Below are 18,148 nucleotides of genomic sequence, written 5' to 3' on the forward strand. Positions count from 1 at the left end.
AAGCTGTGTGCTCGTGCCAGTTTACATATCAAGCGCGTCTCACCTGTGAGTGCAGAACCGCAAACGACAGTTTTCTCTCGTGCGCATGCTAGATAGAGTGCATGCACGCGTGCATAGAGTGCATGCTACAGATGGCGCACGATAACGCGTTATTGTCGACGACGGCTATAACTGGGTAGCTTGTGGAGATAACGTGGCACAAGGGAAATACCAAGGGAACTTACAGTGCCAAGTGATAAGTTGGACAATCCTAACTGGAAAATGTCTTATCCTGACCACAAAACACTTTTTAAGGCGAAAAGCCTTAGGTGTCTATGTTGGCGGTTGACCTTGGCGAAACTGTGACGTGACAAAAATTGGCCGATGCTGCAAACAGCAAAAAAAATAATAATAATAATAATTTGTAGCCCTTATCCTGTCGAGGAAATGGGGCAAGCAAAGCTTGTCGTGTGTTTCTTCGGTGTTCCTCCGAACGAATTGCACTGGCGAGCACGACTTTGTGCTTGAGCATCAACCAGTCACACGCACTGCAGCTGGCTCCAAAGTTCCGGTTGAGAAACTCGCGTTGAAACCTGGCCATCGCACCGGGGAAGTTGGCGCTAGCGTAGCTGAGACGTGCACCACCGTTGACGGGTTCCTGGAGGGCAAGACGACGCTGGCGTTTGGCCTCAACATCGCGCTCCCGCAACTCGGGGTCCGCGGCTTTTCGCTGATGTTTCACCTGGGCTTCGGAAGCCCTCACGCTGGAATCGGCACGTCGACGACGAGCCCTTTCTCGAGCGCGTTCATTCTGGATGAATTTGAATGAAATTTCTTCAAAATAAAATCTATCCGTTACGTGAGACAATGAACGGCTCATGCCTACTTAAGCAATGGCTCATACCCCCGTAAACGTGGCCTCCCCATTACGACGACAGAAGAAAAGTGAAATTCTACGCTGGAATGATTAGCCGCAACGCAGCCTGCTGTGCAAGCAGATGACGACGAACGCGGGAACAGTAGCCCGAGCGCGTGCCGACCCTGCGCCGGTGATGTATCTGCATCGTAATGCTTCGAGACTCGGCCAACTAATGCGTGGTGTTGGGAATCGTCCGTAGCCCCCAAAGAGCAGTGAACACTCGGTCATGTATGTAGGTATTTACAGTGTGTTGTTTTATTTTCAGTACCAGTCATTCCTTTCGTCGTCGTCGTCCGCTGGTACAACTACGCAGGGCAAATCTTCATCCTCCATCTCCATCTCGGAGCTCAGCTCCGAGAGCCGCTGTTTTTTACCAGCGAAGCTGTTTAAGCCGGTATAAAGCGCCAATAGGTGCGCTGAGTTTGATTGATTGATTGATTGATTGATTGAAAACTGTATTATTCCACCGAGTTGGGGTGCCCGACTCTTAACGTACACGAAGGTTGGGGGGGGGGGGGGGAGGGGACGAAGCAGTCCCCGCGCGTTGAGGACGGTGAGTCTTCATGGCCTCAATGGTCAATTGCTCGACTCTGGTCGTCTTCAGCCTCACTCTGGAGCAAGGCCTCCCAGACTTCTCTCCTGTCAATGTTTTCCTTGGCCCCTGGGGAGCCACCACTCCAATATTACATGGTCTAGCGTACCTTTCTCCTTACAAGTTTTGCAGAAGGCGTCGTTATATTCCCTATTCTGAGTTAAGTAGATCCAATATGACGATGTATAATTGTTTCCCTGGAGGCGCCGCCAAATGCGAGCGTCCTCTAGAGAGAGAGACCGATGAGGTGTGCGGAGAAAACCCTCCGCCTGGCGATGACGTCACATGCGTCGCCTAGCAACGCCTCGCCCAGCTGCGCCGAGCCGAGCAACAGCTGCGGGAGCCGAGATGTGACGTCATAGCTCGCACCGCACCACTTCGCCTTAGCTCTGTCTTGCCATGACGTCACCACGCCGTGCGCATTGGTCGCTGCTGCTGTGCAGAGGCGGAGCTAAGCCGTGACATTAGGGCCCCGCGAGGTATATATAGCTCGGCGTCGCCGCCGCGTCGATATCGCTGCGGAGGGGAATGGGGCGACCGAAGAAGATCGTCACTTCCGAGGAAGAGGAAGCGTGGTGCGAAAGACAGCGCGCTGCTACTCGAGAGCAGATGAGACGACTCCGAGCCGATCCAGAGTATCGCGCCGGCGAAGCGGCGACTAAACGACAGCGAATGACAGAAGATCCAGAGTTGCGAGTCCGCGATAGGGAGCAAACTCGTTTGAGCAACCAGAAGCGTCGCCAAGAATGATCCGGGCCTGCGAGATGAAGAAGAGGTCGCGCTCTACCTGGGTGAAGTCACGGAGGATGAAGATTTGCCCTGCGTAGTTGTACCAACGGACGACGACGACGAAAGGAATGACTGGTACTGAAAATAAAACACACTGTACATACCTACATACATGACCGAGTGTTCACTGCTCTTTGGGGGCTACGGACGATTCCCAACACCACGCATTAGTTGGCCGAGTCTCGAAGCATTACGATGCAGAAACTTAGCCAAACCAAGAAAAAGCTAGGTGGAGCAGCCAGCTTCGCTGTTTTCCCAGTCTTCTCGCCAGAACTGCGAAACTGCCCCAAGTTTTAGCGTTACATCACCGGCGCAGGGTAGTGCATACAAGTTCACTTGAAAATGCTCGGATTGCATGACGTCACATTTCTTAGGGAAGATCCTGTAAGCAAAGCAAATTAGTGGCTTTGAAAAGAAAATTTGGTACATTTCGGTCTGGGTGGGAATCGAACAAGGGCTTCCGGGGTGCCAGACAAGCACGCGTCCTTGAAGCCACGGCTACTTCACTGTTCTGGATTACTAAAGGTGTGCTTAATTCGTGCGTGATTGCCCACGTCACGTCACAGCCCTCTCGCTGATTAAAGTTGTCTCAGTGCGTGCATAATTGGGCGGCGCACGTGATGGTGCGGAGGAGGTGGCGCCACGTCATGAGTGTATAAAATGAGCGCGTTGAGGACGTTCCGAGGTCTAGAAACGGTATAATGATGTCGCATTGCCACACGTAAACAGTTTTAGGTGTCTGCCGAATTTTCGGTTTAGTAATTGCTGTCGAGCCAGGCGTGGGCGCGCGCGCTTTGCGTATTGACGTCAGCGGTGGAGGCGGTTGTAGGCGGCGAGCGATGGAGGAGCGTGCACGCTCTTGCGGCTGGCGCGGACGGCCGCGCAGGTACGCCACTGCGGAAGAAGCGCGTGCCGCTGCGTCTGCACGAGCACGATGCCGAAGACAGCCGGGGGATCCCGAACGGCAGAAGCGAGCTAGAAGCGGATCAACAACGGGTACGACGAGCGGAAGAAGCCCAGCGACGACAACTCTGATTGTATAGCGTCATCTATTTCCAAATGTGCAGCAGGCTTTCGCCTTCTTGTGTTACAAGAGTGTAAAACCTGCCTAACATTTAACAGCGGAGCTGTTTAAGCCGGCCGTAAGTCCATAACGCGTGGGAAAGAAATCTCGCTGAGCAATGAGTCACTTGGGTTGCCTAGCGACCACCTCGCGGAGCGGCGTGTGCTTCGCCTCCTCTCCGTGCCGTGCACATGCTGCTTTGGTATGGAACGTTAAGGATGAGAAAGGAGAGCATGCACGCACTGCGCGCTATGCTCGGGAGAGAGAAAGAGTACATGAGAGAGAGAGGTGTGAAATTGTAACAGCGCGAACGGGGAAACGCGCAGAGCTGCTGCTGACGCCGTCCGCGTTTCCCCGCCTTCGCGCCGAACGCGCACGGTGTCCTTGATAGGGAGCCTACATGCAAACTCTGTTTTAAAACAGCGCTTGCATGTAGGCGCACTAGTCCGTGACTGCAGCAGGCGCCGCTGGCGGCGGCTCGGCAGGTTTCGACCTGCCACGCCCCGGCAATCGTTTAGGCGCAGCTATAGGCTGTGACCGGGGAGATAAAGCTCGGAGCCGCCGCGACGGCAGCAGAACTCCTGTTGACTCTGTGGCGAGTACATGCACCCTTGACATGGGACGACCAAAGAAGATCCGGACACCCGAAGAAGAATCCGCTCATCTTGAAGCGCGTCGCGCGGCCAAGCGAGAGTCTGCGCGTCAGCGGCGAGCCGATTCGGAATAACGTGCCAGCAGCACTTAGCATTTCCTAGCAAAACTTAACCAAGCCTAGTAAAACCTGGAAGAAGCTAGGTCGATCACCAGCTCTGCTGCCAACTTCAGCCTTGCACCACTAGTGCAAGCGGCCCACGTTTTTCCTTAAAATAAATTTTATAAAAACACGCTGCTCCCGATGAAGTCACATTGCTCGACTAACGTGAGATGACAGTAAAAGAAAGCCGATTTCACAATTTCATTTTTTGAACGAGTCAAACAATCGCAATGGTTAACTAGGTTGAAACCGAGTGCTCATGGTCACCGTCAAGTTTTACGACCAGCTACGCAAGCTACTAAAGGGGCGCAAGGTAGTTCCGCAATATATTGTAGACGCACAGAATCTACGAAAGTTATCGCGTGGCTGTGCGCATGTGCAATTTGTACGAACTATTTTACAGCTTATACAATTTTCATGCTTATGGCTATAACGATTAAAGGGACTCAAAATTGAATTCCTGGATTTTACGTGCCACGATTACGATCTCATTAGCAGGCTCGCCGTAGTAAGGGACTCCGGATTTATTTTGACCAGCTGGTTTTTTTTAACGTGCACCCAATGAACGGCACACCGGTGTTTTTGCATTTCGCCCCCATCGAAATGCGGCCGCCACGGCCGCGATGTGATCCCGCGCCCTGGTGCAATTAGCAGTGCAACGCCTAAACCACTAAGCGACCATGGCTTCAAGATCGCCATTGAATCCTTAATACCCTTATACTACCTACCCATCATGTAAAACGCCACTCAATGGGGTCTTTGAAGTATCTTCAATAAATAAAACATCATTAAGTAAAACTGTCTCATAAACGCTATACTATGGATAAAGCGTGTGAGACAATGACAAAGACGGCCACTGTCATTTCGGTCGCAGGTCAACCGCTACTGCAAGGGGCAGCGAATCGGGGAGTTCTACTTCGGAGACGAACCCCTCTTCTCATATCACTTCGCGATGTACATGCGGCGCCAGCTGCCTCGGGACCTCCGTCATCGGCTGTCTGAAATGTGAGCTCAAATAGCGCAAGCAATCATAACGAATAGCGAAGCTTAAGAAATTACATTGCTCCTCTTCGGTGTTCATTCGTTATTGATTTCATTAACGTCTGTTTTTCTGTTCATTATTAGGACGTTGACATCCTTTCAACTGTCGGCTCGACTTGAACACACGAGATATTGTAACAGACGGAAAAACGAAATTTTAGCTCGAAAATTTCGTCCATTGCAAGTTCTCGTACATGAACCTGTCGTGATCAGGTCGAGTCAGAAGTTGCACGACACCATGAATAATGGTGTCGTAAAACACGCCAAGATGTTCAAGTTACTTCCCAAAACCAGTGCCACAATGCTAGATCTGTACCATGAAATTAGCAGTCTTAGAAAGAGGCGTGCGTATGAGACTAAAATGCATCTCAAATAATTCTTTGAGGTTTCGGGCTGAAAATTGTTACGTATATGTAATTTAATGGGCTTATTTTTAACATGAGCTCCATTTTAATGCAACACCAGGTAACGTGTATACTCGTGCAAGGGCCGCACACTTTTTCTCTCGCAATTTTGGTGCGGTGCGGCTCTTTCAGGGGACCGAATCTTTTCGTCAAAATGGTGCCGGCGCAGCCTTGACTTGTGTCCACCCCGGATCTCCGGGTGTACCATTGCATCAGAGGTCAACGCGCAGTCCTCGCCATTTAGTAGCGGCGCGCTGATGTACGCAGTAATCAAAATTCGCCGATGGGCGTGTGCGACATCAGGGCACCGAACGCGAATACTTCTCCATTGTATATATATTGTTTTTCATTTTGAACTGCCAAGTTGGGGGTGCGGCTCTAACCCGAGTCTATACTGTATATGGCCGCATTTCGATGGGCGAGAAATGCGAAAACACCCGTGTACTTAGATTTAGGTGCACGTTAAAGAATCCCAGGTGGTTCAAATTTTTCCGGAGTTCCCCACTACGGAGTGTGTCATAATCAGATCGTGGTCTTGGCACTTAAAACCCCATAATTAAACTATTTGATTACTCATGGCGAATTTTCGTCATCGTCTTTGTGTTCCGGATACATAGGGTGTTTCAGCGAACACTTTCAAAAATTCTTAAAGGTTGCCTGTGGCAGATAGCACAATTCTAGTAAATGAGCTGGTCTACTCGATGAGGCGGACATTACTTGCACAAGAAATTGAAATGCATAATCGAATAATTAACAGAAATTCACTACTTAAGTTTTTAACTAATTACCTGATGGCCCATATTGCAATTTACAAATTGTAGCCGTGGAGTTCACAAGGCGGATCCACTTGGAACGAATTGTCGGGATGACACCAGTTTCGAGATATTAATTCCCGAACTTTGCGGAGAAATGCATTGGAGTTCCAGTTAATTTTGTGCTTCAATGCAAAAAGCGACGTTTTGTTAAGAACCTAACTGGAACCTAACTGAACAACCTAGCAAGATCGCTCCCTGGGCGCGGAGGCACGGTGGTTGGTGCCGCGTATTTCGAAGCGGGCGTTTTTGTTCGCAATTAGTGGTCGCATATTAGACATAACTAGCGTTAAGGTAATGCATATCTTACCTTGTTAGTAGAGGAGACAATAAATGACTAGCAGCTATCCTCTGATGAGTGGTTAAGCATTAAAATGCATTCGCTTCGGACACATCCTGGCCGGCACAAACATTTTTTCGCCTTGTCTCTGTCGCACGCGTTCTACGTGCTTTCCCGAATCGTCAGGAGTGAAAAAATGATTTCAGCTAATGTGAAGAATATTATGATAGTGGTCGGGGTAGAGAAGGCTGCACCTATGTCTAGGCTAGGTGTGAAGAGATCCTTAGGTCATATTACTGCGACGCACTGCATCCTGCTCGTAAAATTGATTAATACCAATATACGACGATTTAGAAATCATACCACATAAAAATTAAGTAAACAAACTTATTTTAGTCGCCAATGCGATGAACAAGAATGGTGGTGAGGAATACTAAAAAGGAGGACAGGAAGCACTGCCGTATACAGGGTGCCTCAGCTATCATGCGCCAAGATTTAAAGATATGCCAATGCCACGTAGTTAAACAAAAACAAGATAATATTGCTTGCCATCGCTTGGAGATACTGAGATTATTTTTTTGCATTGCCGCCTAATTACATAGTCTTAAATAATCAACTTCTGAAATACTTTAATTAGATGAAAATCAAGTGTGCAATGAGAAAGCTGTAGAGTTACATGAAAACCTCCCGATACAGCTTTCTGTTGCTCAATATGTTCTACATAAAAGTGTTTTTCCGAGCGTGACAGAAGCCCGCGAATACATGCAAGGTGCCTCGAGCGGCCGGTCGCGCGGCAATTTCAGCGTGTATTCGCGGGCTTCTTATATGCTCGGAAAAACACTTTTATGTAGAACATATTGAGCAACAGAAAGCTGTATTGGGAGTTTTTCATGTAACTCTAGCAGCTTTCTCATTGGCACTTTTCATTTAATTATAATATTTGAGAAGTTGGATAAATAATTAGGAACTAATTATGTAATTAGGTGGAATCCAAAGAATAATCTCAGTATCTCCAAGCGACGGCAAGCAACATTATCTTGGTTCTGTCCCGCTGCCATTCTTTAAGTGCCTCATCGTCATCAGGCACTGAGAAAAGGGATGTTTTTTTTTTTCGGATTCTTTACGAGAAACAGCCTGTTGTGCAGCCCGGCGCAAAACAGTGCGTCTGTCGTTTCAGGCGACTTGCCATTGCTTCTTACGGCATGGCAACGTGTAAAAATATTGTCGCCACAAGGAGGCACAACTGCACCGCGTGAATGCGAACAGAAACGAGCGTGGAGCAACAAGAACCGAACAGAACCCTGCCAACCGAGCGCACTCGCTAGCTCCGGCAGCAGCCGAACTACAGCGGAGGCATCTAAGCGTCGACGCGCGCGCCACCACTCGGCATCATGAATCACTGCCACACGCGCCGCGCTCTCCGACGGCGGCGTTGCTCGCACCTCCCCCTTTAGCAACCGTAGTGCCAGCCAGAGCAATGAGAGGCCAGTGTTGTGAACATATTTGTAGCGGCTTCGGTGCTGTTCCTTCTAGCAGGAAAAGTATTGAAGGACCCTGCTTCTACCTAGCAGGCATTGCCTTACCGGCTGCATCGCGCGATGGCGTTGCACTCGCGTATAGTTCGAACACCGTCCGAGAAGTCCAAGCGTAACACTAAACCTTGGTATCGTTAGGGAGCCTAGATGCAACGCCGTTTGAGGGTGGTGACAGCCTTTGTAAGGGTACTTGAAGCCGCCAGCTAAATTATCGGGTTAATACTACTCAATAGCAACTCATGGGTCAAAACAGCCTGCATCTGTGCTTGTAGTCTGGACGTAGACGGCGGTGGGTAACGAGAGTTCTGATGTGTGCCTTTATTTTTACAGCGTCTCCAGGGTGGAGCAGAGTGGCATTGTGCACCACTACCACAACGCCAAGCTGTCGCCGGTGAAAGAGTGTTGCAGGGGCGAGAATCGCTCGCAGCTCAACTTCACCGACCTGGTGTCGGTGTTTTACCTGTACGCCGCCTGTTGCCTCATGGGTGTGTTTGTAATGGTCGCAGAGTTAATTGTCGCAAGCCGCGTAATGCACACTCATCGCACCTAAATGGGTGCTGAAGGTGAAAATTTGGCTAAGCTATATTGGTAGGGGCTTGAATACTACGAGTGCGCCTCTGTGGAGTTAATTGCCGCGGTGAACAGAGCTAAATGGGAACCTAAAGACAAACACTGAATTCATGTAGAATGTTAGGTCGCTATTTATTTGAATATTACCTCTGCTTGAGAAAAAGTAACTAAAGGAAACAGGACGGGAGGAAAGCTGATCACCAAGCTACTTCCATTTTTACCATTAGCGCACCATACCAGAAAGAGCAATCACAGCACATGATGTTATGCAGCACCATATACCCGCTGACACAAATAATATACTCGTATTGCATAGTACAACAGACGGGATGGTTACACGCATAGATGTAAGCTTGCATTTAATGCGCTTAGCTTGCCCCACTTTGGGGCTGCTTTGGGTCCGTATCCCACCTCTTTCATGCCAACCCGTTACTCTGAGTGCGAGTGAGCATGGCTGAGTAGAATTTCGGATAATCTGGGTCCGGGTGAAGGCGACCGAGTAGAAGTTTTGGTGAGCTTGAGTCCGAGTGAGCCCAGCTAAGGAAACCGGTGCACTCTCGGAGGCCACACTAAGAACTTCGCATGGGCTTCGCTGTGGCACCGCTAGACTGCGCAGCGTCTCCAGAGGGAAGGGCGAGAGAGGAACCCGGCCTCCCGGTGGGCCCTGTCAAGCTGTTGAATAAATACTATGCACTTGTACATATTCCAACTATGTATCTGTCTCGTTACATTCGTCATTATAATCATATTAAGAAACATAAGACACATCATGACCAATTACACAACCAGCATAAGAAATATTGCCAATTGCAACAACTTCACCAATCGCCTCAAGATAATTCGCCGCAAGCTTTTTTTTTTTAATGCAAGATTTGTGAACCACACACCTGTCATGGCAAAAGAAAGATAAAAAGGAGAGGCAGGGTGGTTAACCATGGCGGAGCCTGGTTGGCTAGCCCATGCAGACGTGGGGAAGAGGAAGAAAAGAGAAGGGTACTTCATGTGCGTGCACCCGAAGATGAGTGTTCAGTCATGTAGATAAACACAAACACTAGAGTCCAGTTGCCTTCAAGAAGCGCATTAGCGGCCATGTGCACACCGGAGCTCTTTCTTATGCGAAAAGTCTCAGGGTCTTTACTTCCGTTAACAATGCGTCGTCAAAGCGGTCGAAACTAGTACGGTTAGTCAATGCAAAATGGGAAGAAATAAAATTGAAAGTAAGGTAAAAAAGGAAAGGATTCACGAGACAAGCTTGTTTTGGCGACGACGGCTGCATTTCATATGCCTGTTAGATACCCTTGGTGTCTGTTGACCTTCTACCGTAGTACGGGTGCCTCGTACAGATACCTGGAACCTAGTTAGGAGCGGAGAATCAGCAGGTCACCGGTAAGATGCCACTTTCGGGGAAAGCAGAAGAAGAAACAGAAAAAGAACTTTATTGTGTAGGCGATTTTAGTGGAGTTGCCTCTATTTGAGGAGCTCGGTGGTGAATTGGTGTGGCCGGCCAAAATGTTTGGCGCAGGTCTTTGGTTGGTGTGGCTCATCTGCCGGAACAGGCCAGCAGATACCGGCGGAAATCGCCCATGGATGCGATGTCTGTTCTATCTAGCCTGCGTAGCACGTTGCCGAAACATATCTGGAATGCCAGTACGTGGTGCAAGCATATCTTTCAGACGATCGTAAGTGGCACCGCTGATTAAAAATGACCAAGGCAATCATTCATGCAAAGCAACGACATTTACGAGCTTTGCCTTTTTTTTATTCACGAGAAAAAAATTTGACAAAGAAGACATGCGTCTCGAGTTGTCAAATTGAAATTAGAAGCATTCTCTTGGCATGAAGATCAGGTTCTCCAATATACATGAAAAATAAATAACTAAAACAATGTTGAAGTTTGTTTGATCAATCTTCATCTCCTAACATGAAACAGCATGGTGGGTTTGAGTAATTTAGGTGCCTGGCCTTGTGAGCAATGTGGGCACTTCTGGTGACGAAGTTGAGGCTGGGCGATTTGAAAGTGCCGGGGGCTCTGGTGGACAATTGAAAGACTCGCTTCCTGAAAAAGCAAGAGCAGGAAAAGTTGCACGTACAGCTAAAAAGTTCATTTCATCATGCGTTCATATCCTCCTGAAAAATGTTTTTCTGGGGGAATGGTTTAATACGAGAATGAGAAGAAAATATAGGCTTTAATGGGCTCAGTGCCGCTAACCCAATTTTAGTTGCAGCAGGCCCGAATAAGGCTACAACTTGAGCAAGGAGGGCCCCTGATTATAAGTGGTACCACAATTATTTTTATATACCTTTTTTTTGTCAGTAACATGTCGTTGCTCTGACGTCATGACAATGACATTATTTAAGACAGCGTATGGACGGAGGTAGTAGAAATCAGAAACCTACCGTAAAAGTCTGATCAGTGCAAACGCAAAAGTTTACACATTGGATTGCTGCCTGGCATCGTCGTTAATTCGATAACACAAGGAGGCAAGCATACTGGAGCAAATTTGTGTTTTTTATCATAAGTCGTCCCACGGTGTAAACACTACCATTGGAGGTATAGGAGGCACAGTCACTTATTAAAAGCAGAGCATGTTACTCTACCACCTAAGTTGTGAAAGAAACAAGAGATGCGTAAAATGTAGGAGTCATGACCGCGTTGCGAGAAGGTGCAGGTAAAAAGCTTTAAGTATGTTGATAATTTTTTAGTTGACAAAAGATGCCCTTTGCCATGCCATGAAATGGTTGAGCAGATTTTAGACGTTGTTTAGAGCAAAAGGACACACATTTACTAATTAGCTTCCGGAGGACATTTTGTTGCAGTTTTTAAACCTTAACCGAACACTTGAGTGACAACGTTTGCTGTGCGTACTTCCCTCCAAGTAAAAAAGAACTGTTACAGTACGACTCAGCGCACACTAAGATTGCGAAGCATGGAATCGCTTTACTTTGCCTGGAATCGGCTCTGCGTAAATCGTGTGTTCATATGATGCCAGCGAGTTTTCGCAATCAGCTTGAGAGACCCAAGAGCTAGCTTCCCTCAGTCTGTCTTAAATTCCGGGATCGAGTCGCTGCTGCAGAAGTTGAAAGCCAGCGCTGCCAGTGTGAAAACGCACTCGAAGGAAAGGGAGCGTGTTAAACCAGAGGTAGTCCCTTATGTGGACCGTGTGAGCCATAACCTCAAGAAGGTGGCTACCAAATATGTCATTCCTGTTCTCTTTTCAGCTCCCAACAATTTGGCTCAATTTTGCCCTCGTATCACACGCGATGGGACGCGGGGCTGCCAGAAGCTGCACACCAAACCTTTCAGGCGCTGCATTGAAGGGGTGGTCTATAAGATACCCCTAGACTGCGGAAAGTCTTACATTGGACAAACGGGACGTTGTATTAATGCCAGACTGAGGGAGCATGCTAATAGCATTGGTAAGTGTGACAATGGGCATCTTCCTGTGCCCTTTAAGGCCGGTCGCAGTGAGCCCTGCTTTGAGCAAGTATCTATTCTTGGCAAAAGTGGGGACCAAACTTTTAGGGAATTGTTGGAAGCTTTCTATATTAAAAACAAAAGATCCGATTGTGTCAGCGATACATCTATCATGTTGTATTCTGCAGGAATGTGCTTTCTTCAAAATATGCTACCACGATGATGTAGTTCTACGTTACACCTTGGCTCTCTGCGTACGCGCGGAAGTTGATTCTATAGGGCTGTCATTAAGTAGTTGGTACTTTGGTGCTTCACGGTCTTCTTTCTCCTGTCCCTTTTCACTAAATGCATTTCGCGACAAAATCAACTATACTAGGAAATCTAACTACCACCTCACCCAAGAAGAAGTTCTTTTGGTAGGCACCATACGAGCATGTTGGCGTTCTGTACGTGAGTGGATTTAAATATTTAAAGTGAATCATGGTGATCTCACCTTCTGCACGTGCACTACTTTACGTATTGTCACGATGCTATCAGCCGAATCCCAACAATAAAGAATGCGTCGAGGGAGACGACGCGGGTTTTCTAGGCTCGGCCATCAGCCACCTTGGTCGTGAAAGTTTGTCGGAGGTGCGGGAATGCGAGCTTAAGCAGAGCGACAATATCCTGGCGATAATGCTCGCGTAGCCCGCAGCTGCTGCTATAGTCCACATCACTGGAGAAGGTTAGGGACACTTCAAGGAGTGCTACAAGGCTCTAGCATTTAAAGCGGCGCTTTCTAATGGCCTGACGATTGTGGAATAATGGGATGGGATGCAATGTGGGCCGATCCCGGGGTCAGTGTAATGCACGATCGCATAGGTGCGATTGCCGATTGGCCGGGCAGGTACGTAATCACCACGCGGCAAAGCGTGTTGCGGAAGATTAGTAGTTTCATAGCACATTTTTATAGCATTTAATTAACCGCTTCACGAAGGTTTCGCTGCACATAGATTCCCAAAAATGTACGCTGGATCTGCGCAATTGTTTCACCATGGAGAGTACTTAAGGATGTGAAAGGCAGCTATAACGGGGCTCGCATTTAGACCGGGATTAAGTTACAGTCAAGCGACGGGGAAGCATCACACGCGCGTGGTTTTACTTTATACGTTATCTAACCTGGCTTCATGTGCTGACGAAAATAAGATAACCCTGGTATTCTTTAACGTTCATCTAATTAAGTACTCGTCCAAAAAGTAGCACACTTCCCTATCCATTATCATTCAGGTTCCCGGATATCAGATTTTACTCGTGACTTCTTGTTGCCAACTTTGCAAGACGCCATAAATTCTTGTTTCTGTTCTTTTTACTGTACAATTTACCGTCGCTCCTTTTCTCACTTTATGTGTTCAGTCCCACCTTTTTACCCAGACTTTCGATTACCCGGTACTTGGTTGCCAACGTTCTCTACCGCTTTTTTTTTTTTTTCATTCTGTGTCCGCTGCGCGAAGTGGAGCTCCGCTCTGCCACTCGACGGAAGAACAAACTGCCCATTATTAATTTTCTGTGCTGCTGTCTTGTGTATGACTTGCCAGGACAGTTAATCTTGAGCGCATTGCAACAACTGGAGTATCTTGCGCTGTCCGTGCAGAACGTACTGAAATACCGTCGCTACTGATCGCCAGCAGACAAGGCACTGAAAGATTGTTCTTCTTGATAACGACTGTCTTGTGCGAGCACCTTTGATTGCGTGGCGCCGTCCGCGCGCATACACACATTCACAACGTCTTTTATTCCCTCCCCTCTCTCTCTCTCTCTCTGCCTCGTTTGATCTTCTTTCTATTCCTTTTTCTGCATAGCGTAGCCAACCAGACGACTTTCGTGTGGTTAGCATTCCTGTTTTAGCTCTTCCTTTCTTACTCTTGTGGGCGATTCTGCGAACAGTGAAGATTTGTTTGAGCAATAGATATCAATTCTGCCGCTTTCAAGTACATGACGCGAGTGCCTCTTTTTCAAAGTTGTAGGTCTGAAGTGGTAACAGCGACTCATCGAAGTGAAGTTTCTACTTCAAAATCAAAGGGTAAGCCTTCTACATCCGGTAGTCGTGAAATGCAGAGTGGAGCAACAGGGCGCAATGTCTAGCACTAGAGTTTCTCGATCAACTCTTCATGCGTGGGAGTTACGTTACTTCACTCAAACTTTAGTTAGTTAACACGACTGAATAAACGCAGACTTGTCAAGGGGGTTGACGTAAAGATAAATGAATACCTGACGAAGCGTCAGACACCCAACAATAACACAACACCCGAAGCAAAGAAAGCGCATGTGTAGATGTAAAAAAATATAAAACGGTCACTCAGGAATACACTAATTTACATGTACGCGCGGAACGAACTGATTGAAAAATAAAGGCAGCACAAACATGGTAAATCATGAAACGTATATAGTCTAAGCATAAAACTGCCTTCAGTTTAAAGAACATTTTCTCGTCTTTCCTTGTAGTTCAGGATAGAGAACGCCTTGCTGTGTGCTCAAAGGATGACTTTCAGGCTTGTAGACTTCAGCTATTGGTTACCGGTCAAGAAAGCGCATACGGTTGGGACGAAACGAACGGTGTACCTCTAAATATCTGTATTTTACATCGCTCGGGGTTAGAGAGCACCGATATCGTTCCCGGCAATGCAGCAAAAAGTCGTGCTGGATGTTACGCAGAGCTATGAGAACATATTTGCAATAAAGCGAAGGGCCGGTTACGTGGCTTTCTCTTTAATTTTAAGACATGTTACCAATGACGCGGTCTGGTTACACTTTCGTTTCACTCACCGCACAGCGACATTTCTTGGGATTCCTGACCGTCCAGCGATGTGCAGCTCATTCCCTGGGGGCACTGGGAGCACGGCCAGCCCTCCCTGTAGACCGGCTGCCTAAGCATGTTGCCCCTGTGAAGATACACATACACCCAAGGAGAATTTTGGCGTGCTTCCTTGAAGGTACGCTGCTTGCCAAAGTGAGCACGAGACGTTTTGGAGTCGTAAAGTGTGATCGTACAGCCAAGGATCCGATGGAAGTGAGCAGAAACAGATGTTATGATGCAGAAGGTATCGTAGTTGCGAACCAAGTAAAGGTCGACAAACAAAGGATTTCGGAGCGTTTATCCATTGAGTGCCCAAGAAACTAGTGAAGGCTCCCGAACGGGTCTTTAGTTTTTTTCTTGTACACTTACTGGCCGCAATAATTGCTTCAAATAAGCCCTGTTAAACTCACAGCAGCAAATAGCGACACGTTCAGAATAAGCAAGGCAATAGAAAATGATTCAGGGATGTCACTGTAACGTCGCCACATACTGAACACGAAGAGCTCGGCGCCAGTCCTTTGCCACTGCAGCCAACGGACCATCTCAATTTTTTTTATGTGTGTCTTTGCAGCATAACGAAACGAGCTCTTAATTCGAGCAGAGGGCCATACGCAACAGGTTAAATCATGTGCAAGCAGTGAGGTAGGTTAAAGCATGTGCAGGAAGTAAGGTAGGATATGATCCGATAGATGACATGGTATATTACGTGAGTGAGCGTTGCCGGTGGACTTATGCCAAATAACTAATTATGCTAAATGGACTGTATTCTCCTGCCAGCAAAAAGCTACAACTCGCTAATAAAAGAGCTTTAACACGTCCGCAAACGTATCACTGTTTGCGTTATATCGGGTTACAGGAAAGGCTTACGGCCACAAGAACGCTGGCAGAGACATCTTGTGGTGCACAGTATAACTGGAGAGGCCACAAAGCTAGAAATGGAGTGATCTCTACTCTAACTGCTGCTGAAAATTCTACATAACTGTTAGTGTGAAGTGCTGGCACTGACGAAATCGTTGACGCGAATTATTTTGACGATTTCCCATAGACGACAACGTTCACACTATAAATAATGGGAGTGAAACGAGTTGGTATTGAAAGCGATAGCAAGCTTTGTCGTTGTGCTTGAATTCCTCGGACGGTGCTCTAACTATAGGTGGGTGTGACGTGTGAGCGTGACGCAGCACGAAAGGCAACGCTTGCTGGGCAGAGAGAACAGTGCCTGGGAAGCTACCAGTCGTCAAAACTCTGGCGTTAGGAGCGCCGCCAGTGGCGTTGTAGGCGTTGCACCCCTATACACGGATGAGTGACCGACGGGAAACCGTCGGCGTCAGTCAGCGCTTAGTATTGGGTGTGTTCAAATTTTGGCCAAAAATGGGAGACAGTCTACGTGGACAGCTAAAGGAGCCAGCCAAGACAGCCTCAAGCGCAAGTAATGGAACGCGTAACGAACCATCTGGAATTGGCATAGAAGACTCTTCTGTGACGTGAAGCCACCTCGCGGCACCGAGAAAAAGTTAAGAAAAGCAAACATTTGTGCATTTTAACACTGCATCTGCGAACCCATAGAGTTTCTCACTATATCCTAGTGTGAAAACTGGCGCTGCTGCGCTGTGGTATCCATGGGAATGCCGGTATATTGAGACTTCGGATTGGCATCGTTCTGAGAGAGCCAGGAAAGCCTTGAAGACGCGCCTGGCTAGCACAGTTCCGTCTGTCACAATGATTCATTTTCTGCTAAAACATCGCATAAAAAGCTGTTTTAGCTTTGTTACACGAAAACGTGTTTAATTTTGAGGACTTGCTATTGGATGTACAATTATATGAAACGCAAAAAGTATCAGCTGGCCGCTAAAGTTGGAGGGCAGGCGACAAAATTCTCGCTCGCTTCGGAACTTCTCTGTTCTTGCCTTTCTTGGCTTGATTCTGCATTGTAGGGAGTAAACTTAAGAGATGTAATATGGGTAAATGAAAGCCTTTTATGTAGATTTTAGTTTAAGAACACGTTATTTGTGCAGCCATATCCACGTTTTAAACGAAGCCTCGTATAACACCAGCCAACACAAACCTCTCACAGACACATATCCCATCATTCCCATGATGGCACATCGCCCTTTAAGAAACTCGCATAGACGGTGGTGCCATATTACCCTCTAGCTGCGATAGTGAGAAACGATGTGCGAACCTATAAAAACACTATGCAAGTTGCTTTAAGGGCATAGGAAAGCGTGTCTGCGATTTCTTGTGCGCGGAGGACCTCCCAGGCGAGTTGCTAACCATCCTGCTCAGCCGCCATTTTATATGGACAGCACATCAGCCTGCATAGTTTTTGCCTTCGATGCCGTCTACTCGAAGCTTTCTTTGACGCCTCTTGAGAATTGGAACGAGACTTAGGAAGGCTGCTTTCCACTGAGCCGTTTACTTTGCCGTCTACGGCAAGTATATGAACACAGCCATCGGTTAACCTTAGCTTGGCGTTTACTGCTCAGACCAGGGCATACACACACACACACACACACACACACACACACACACACACACACACACACAACGGTTCAGCAGGAACGCTAGTGCACACAGAGAATATAAGCACCTGTGTGCGTGCGCACAACGCTCGCGCCAGCAGCAGAAGGCAAAACTAGGGAGCCTACATGCAAGCGCTGTGCTTGCATGTAGGCTCCTATAGGCAGAACGCTGCCCTGGCCCCGCCACCGACGGCTTTGAGTAACACTCTTTAGGGGGGTGTTGGTTTGAGTGCTGACGGTTCGCCGTTTTTGTAGCCAAACTGCGCGTCTCCGGAGACCCTCTAACTCTACGCGTGTGAGCCGTACCATGCGCCATCAGCGGGGCAGCTCGTCAACGGCAGTGAACGAGAGTTAGTGGGCTTGCAAGCGAATAAATCACGGACTGATGAACGAACGAATGAAACTTCTTACCCAGGTTCGTAGTTGCAGACCATGTAGCGCCCACCCAGCTGTGGACAGTCGGTGGCACCGCAGCCAACTTTTCCAGTGCGGGACCAGGCTATCTGTGCTCGTTGGAAAGTGGACAAAAGGGTGATGAAAGGAGCGATTTTCCGTGGCTTCCGTAATGATTCTAGTATACTGAAGCAACAGTGCCATGTAAAGCGTGGCCCTTGTGTTTACGGTACATGCAATAGAAGTT

At 47.8% G+C, this 18,148-nt stretch overlaps 1 protein-coding gene across 4 annotated transcripts in view; it reads right to left on the minus strand.

Annotated features, from left to right (window-relative positions):
* LOC119461477 (scoloptoxin SSD976) overlaps positions 1–18,148 on the minus strand; it is a 98,385-nt gene that overhangs the window by 63,021 nt on the left and 17,216 nt on the right. Inside the window, exons 6-8 of one of the 4 annotated variants that reach the window (XM_049673073.1) lie at positions 17,920–18,011; positions 14,956–15,071; positions 10,482–10,794 (exon numbers count right to left, since the gene is read on the minus strand). The exons of 1 other annotated variant lie outside the window; for it this stretch is intronic. In XM_049673073.1, the coding sequence (XP_049529030.1) occupies positions 10,688–10,794; positions 14,956–15,071; positions 17,920–18,011 (315 nt within the window). In that variant the 3' untranslated portion in view covers positions 10,482–10,687. Of the gene's footprint in view, positions 1–10,481; positions 10,795–14,951; positions 15,072–17,919; positions 18,012–18,148 lie in introns of those variants that run through there. 2 more of the 4 variants (XM_049673072.1, XM_049673074.1) reach the window with 2 other exon arrangements.

The sequence above is a fragment of the Dermacentor silvarum genome, chromosome 8 (genome assembly GCF_013339745.2).
Source record: "Dermacentor silvarum isolate Dsil-2018 chromosome 8, BIME_Dsil_1.4, whole genome shotgun sequence".
Taxonomy (NCBI): domain Eukaryota; kingdom Metazoa; phylum Arthropoda; class Arachnida; order Ixodida; family Ixodidae; genus Dermacentor; species Dermacentor silvarum.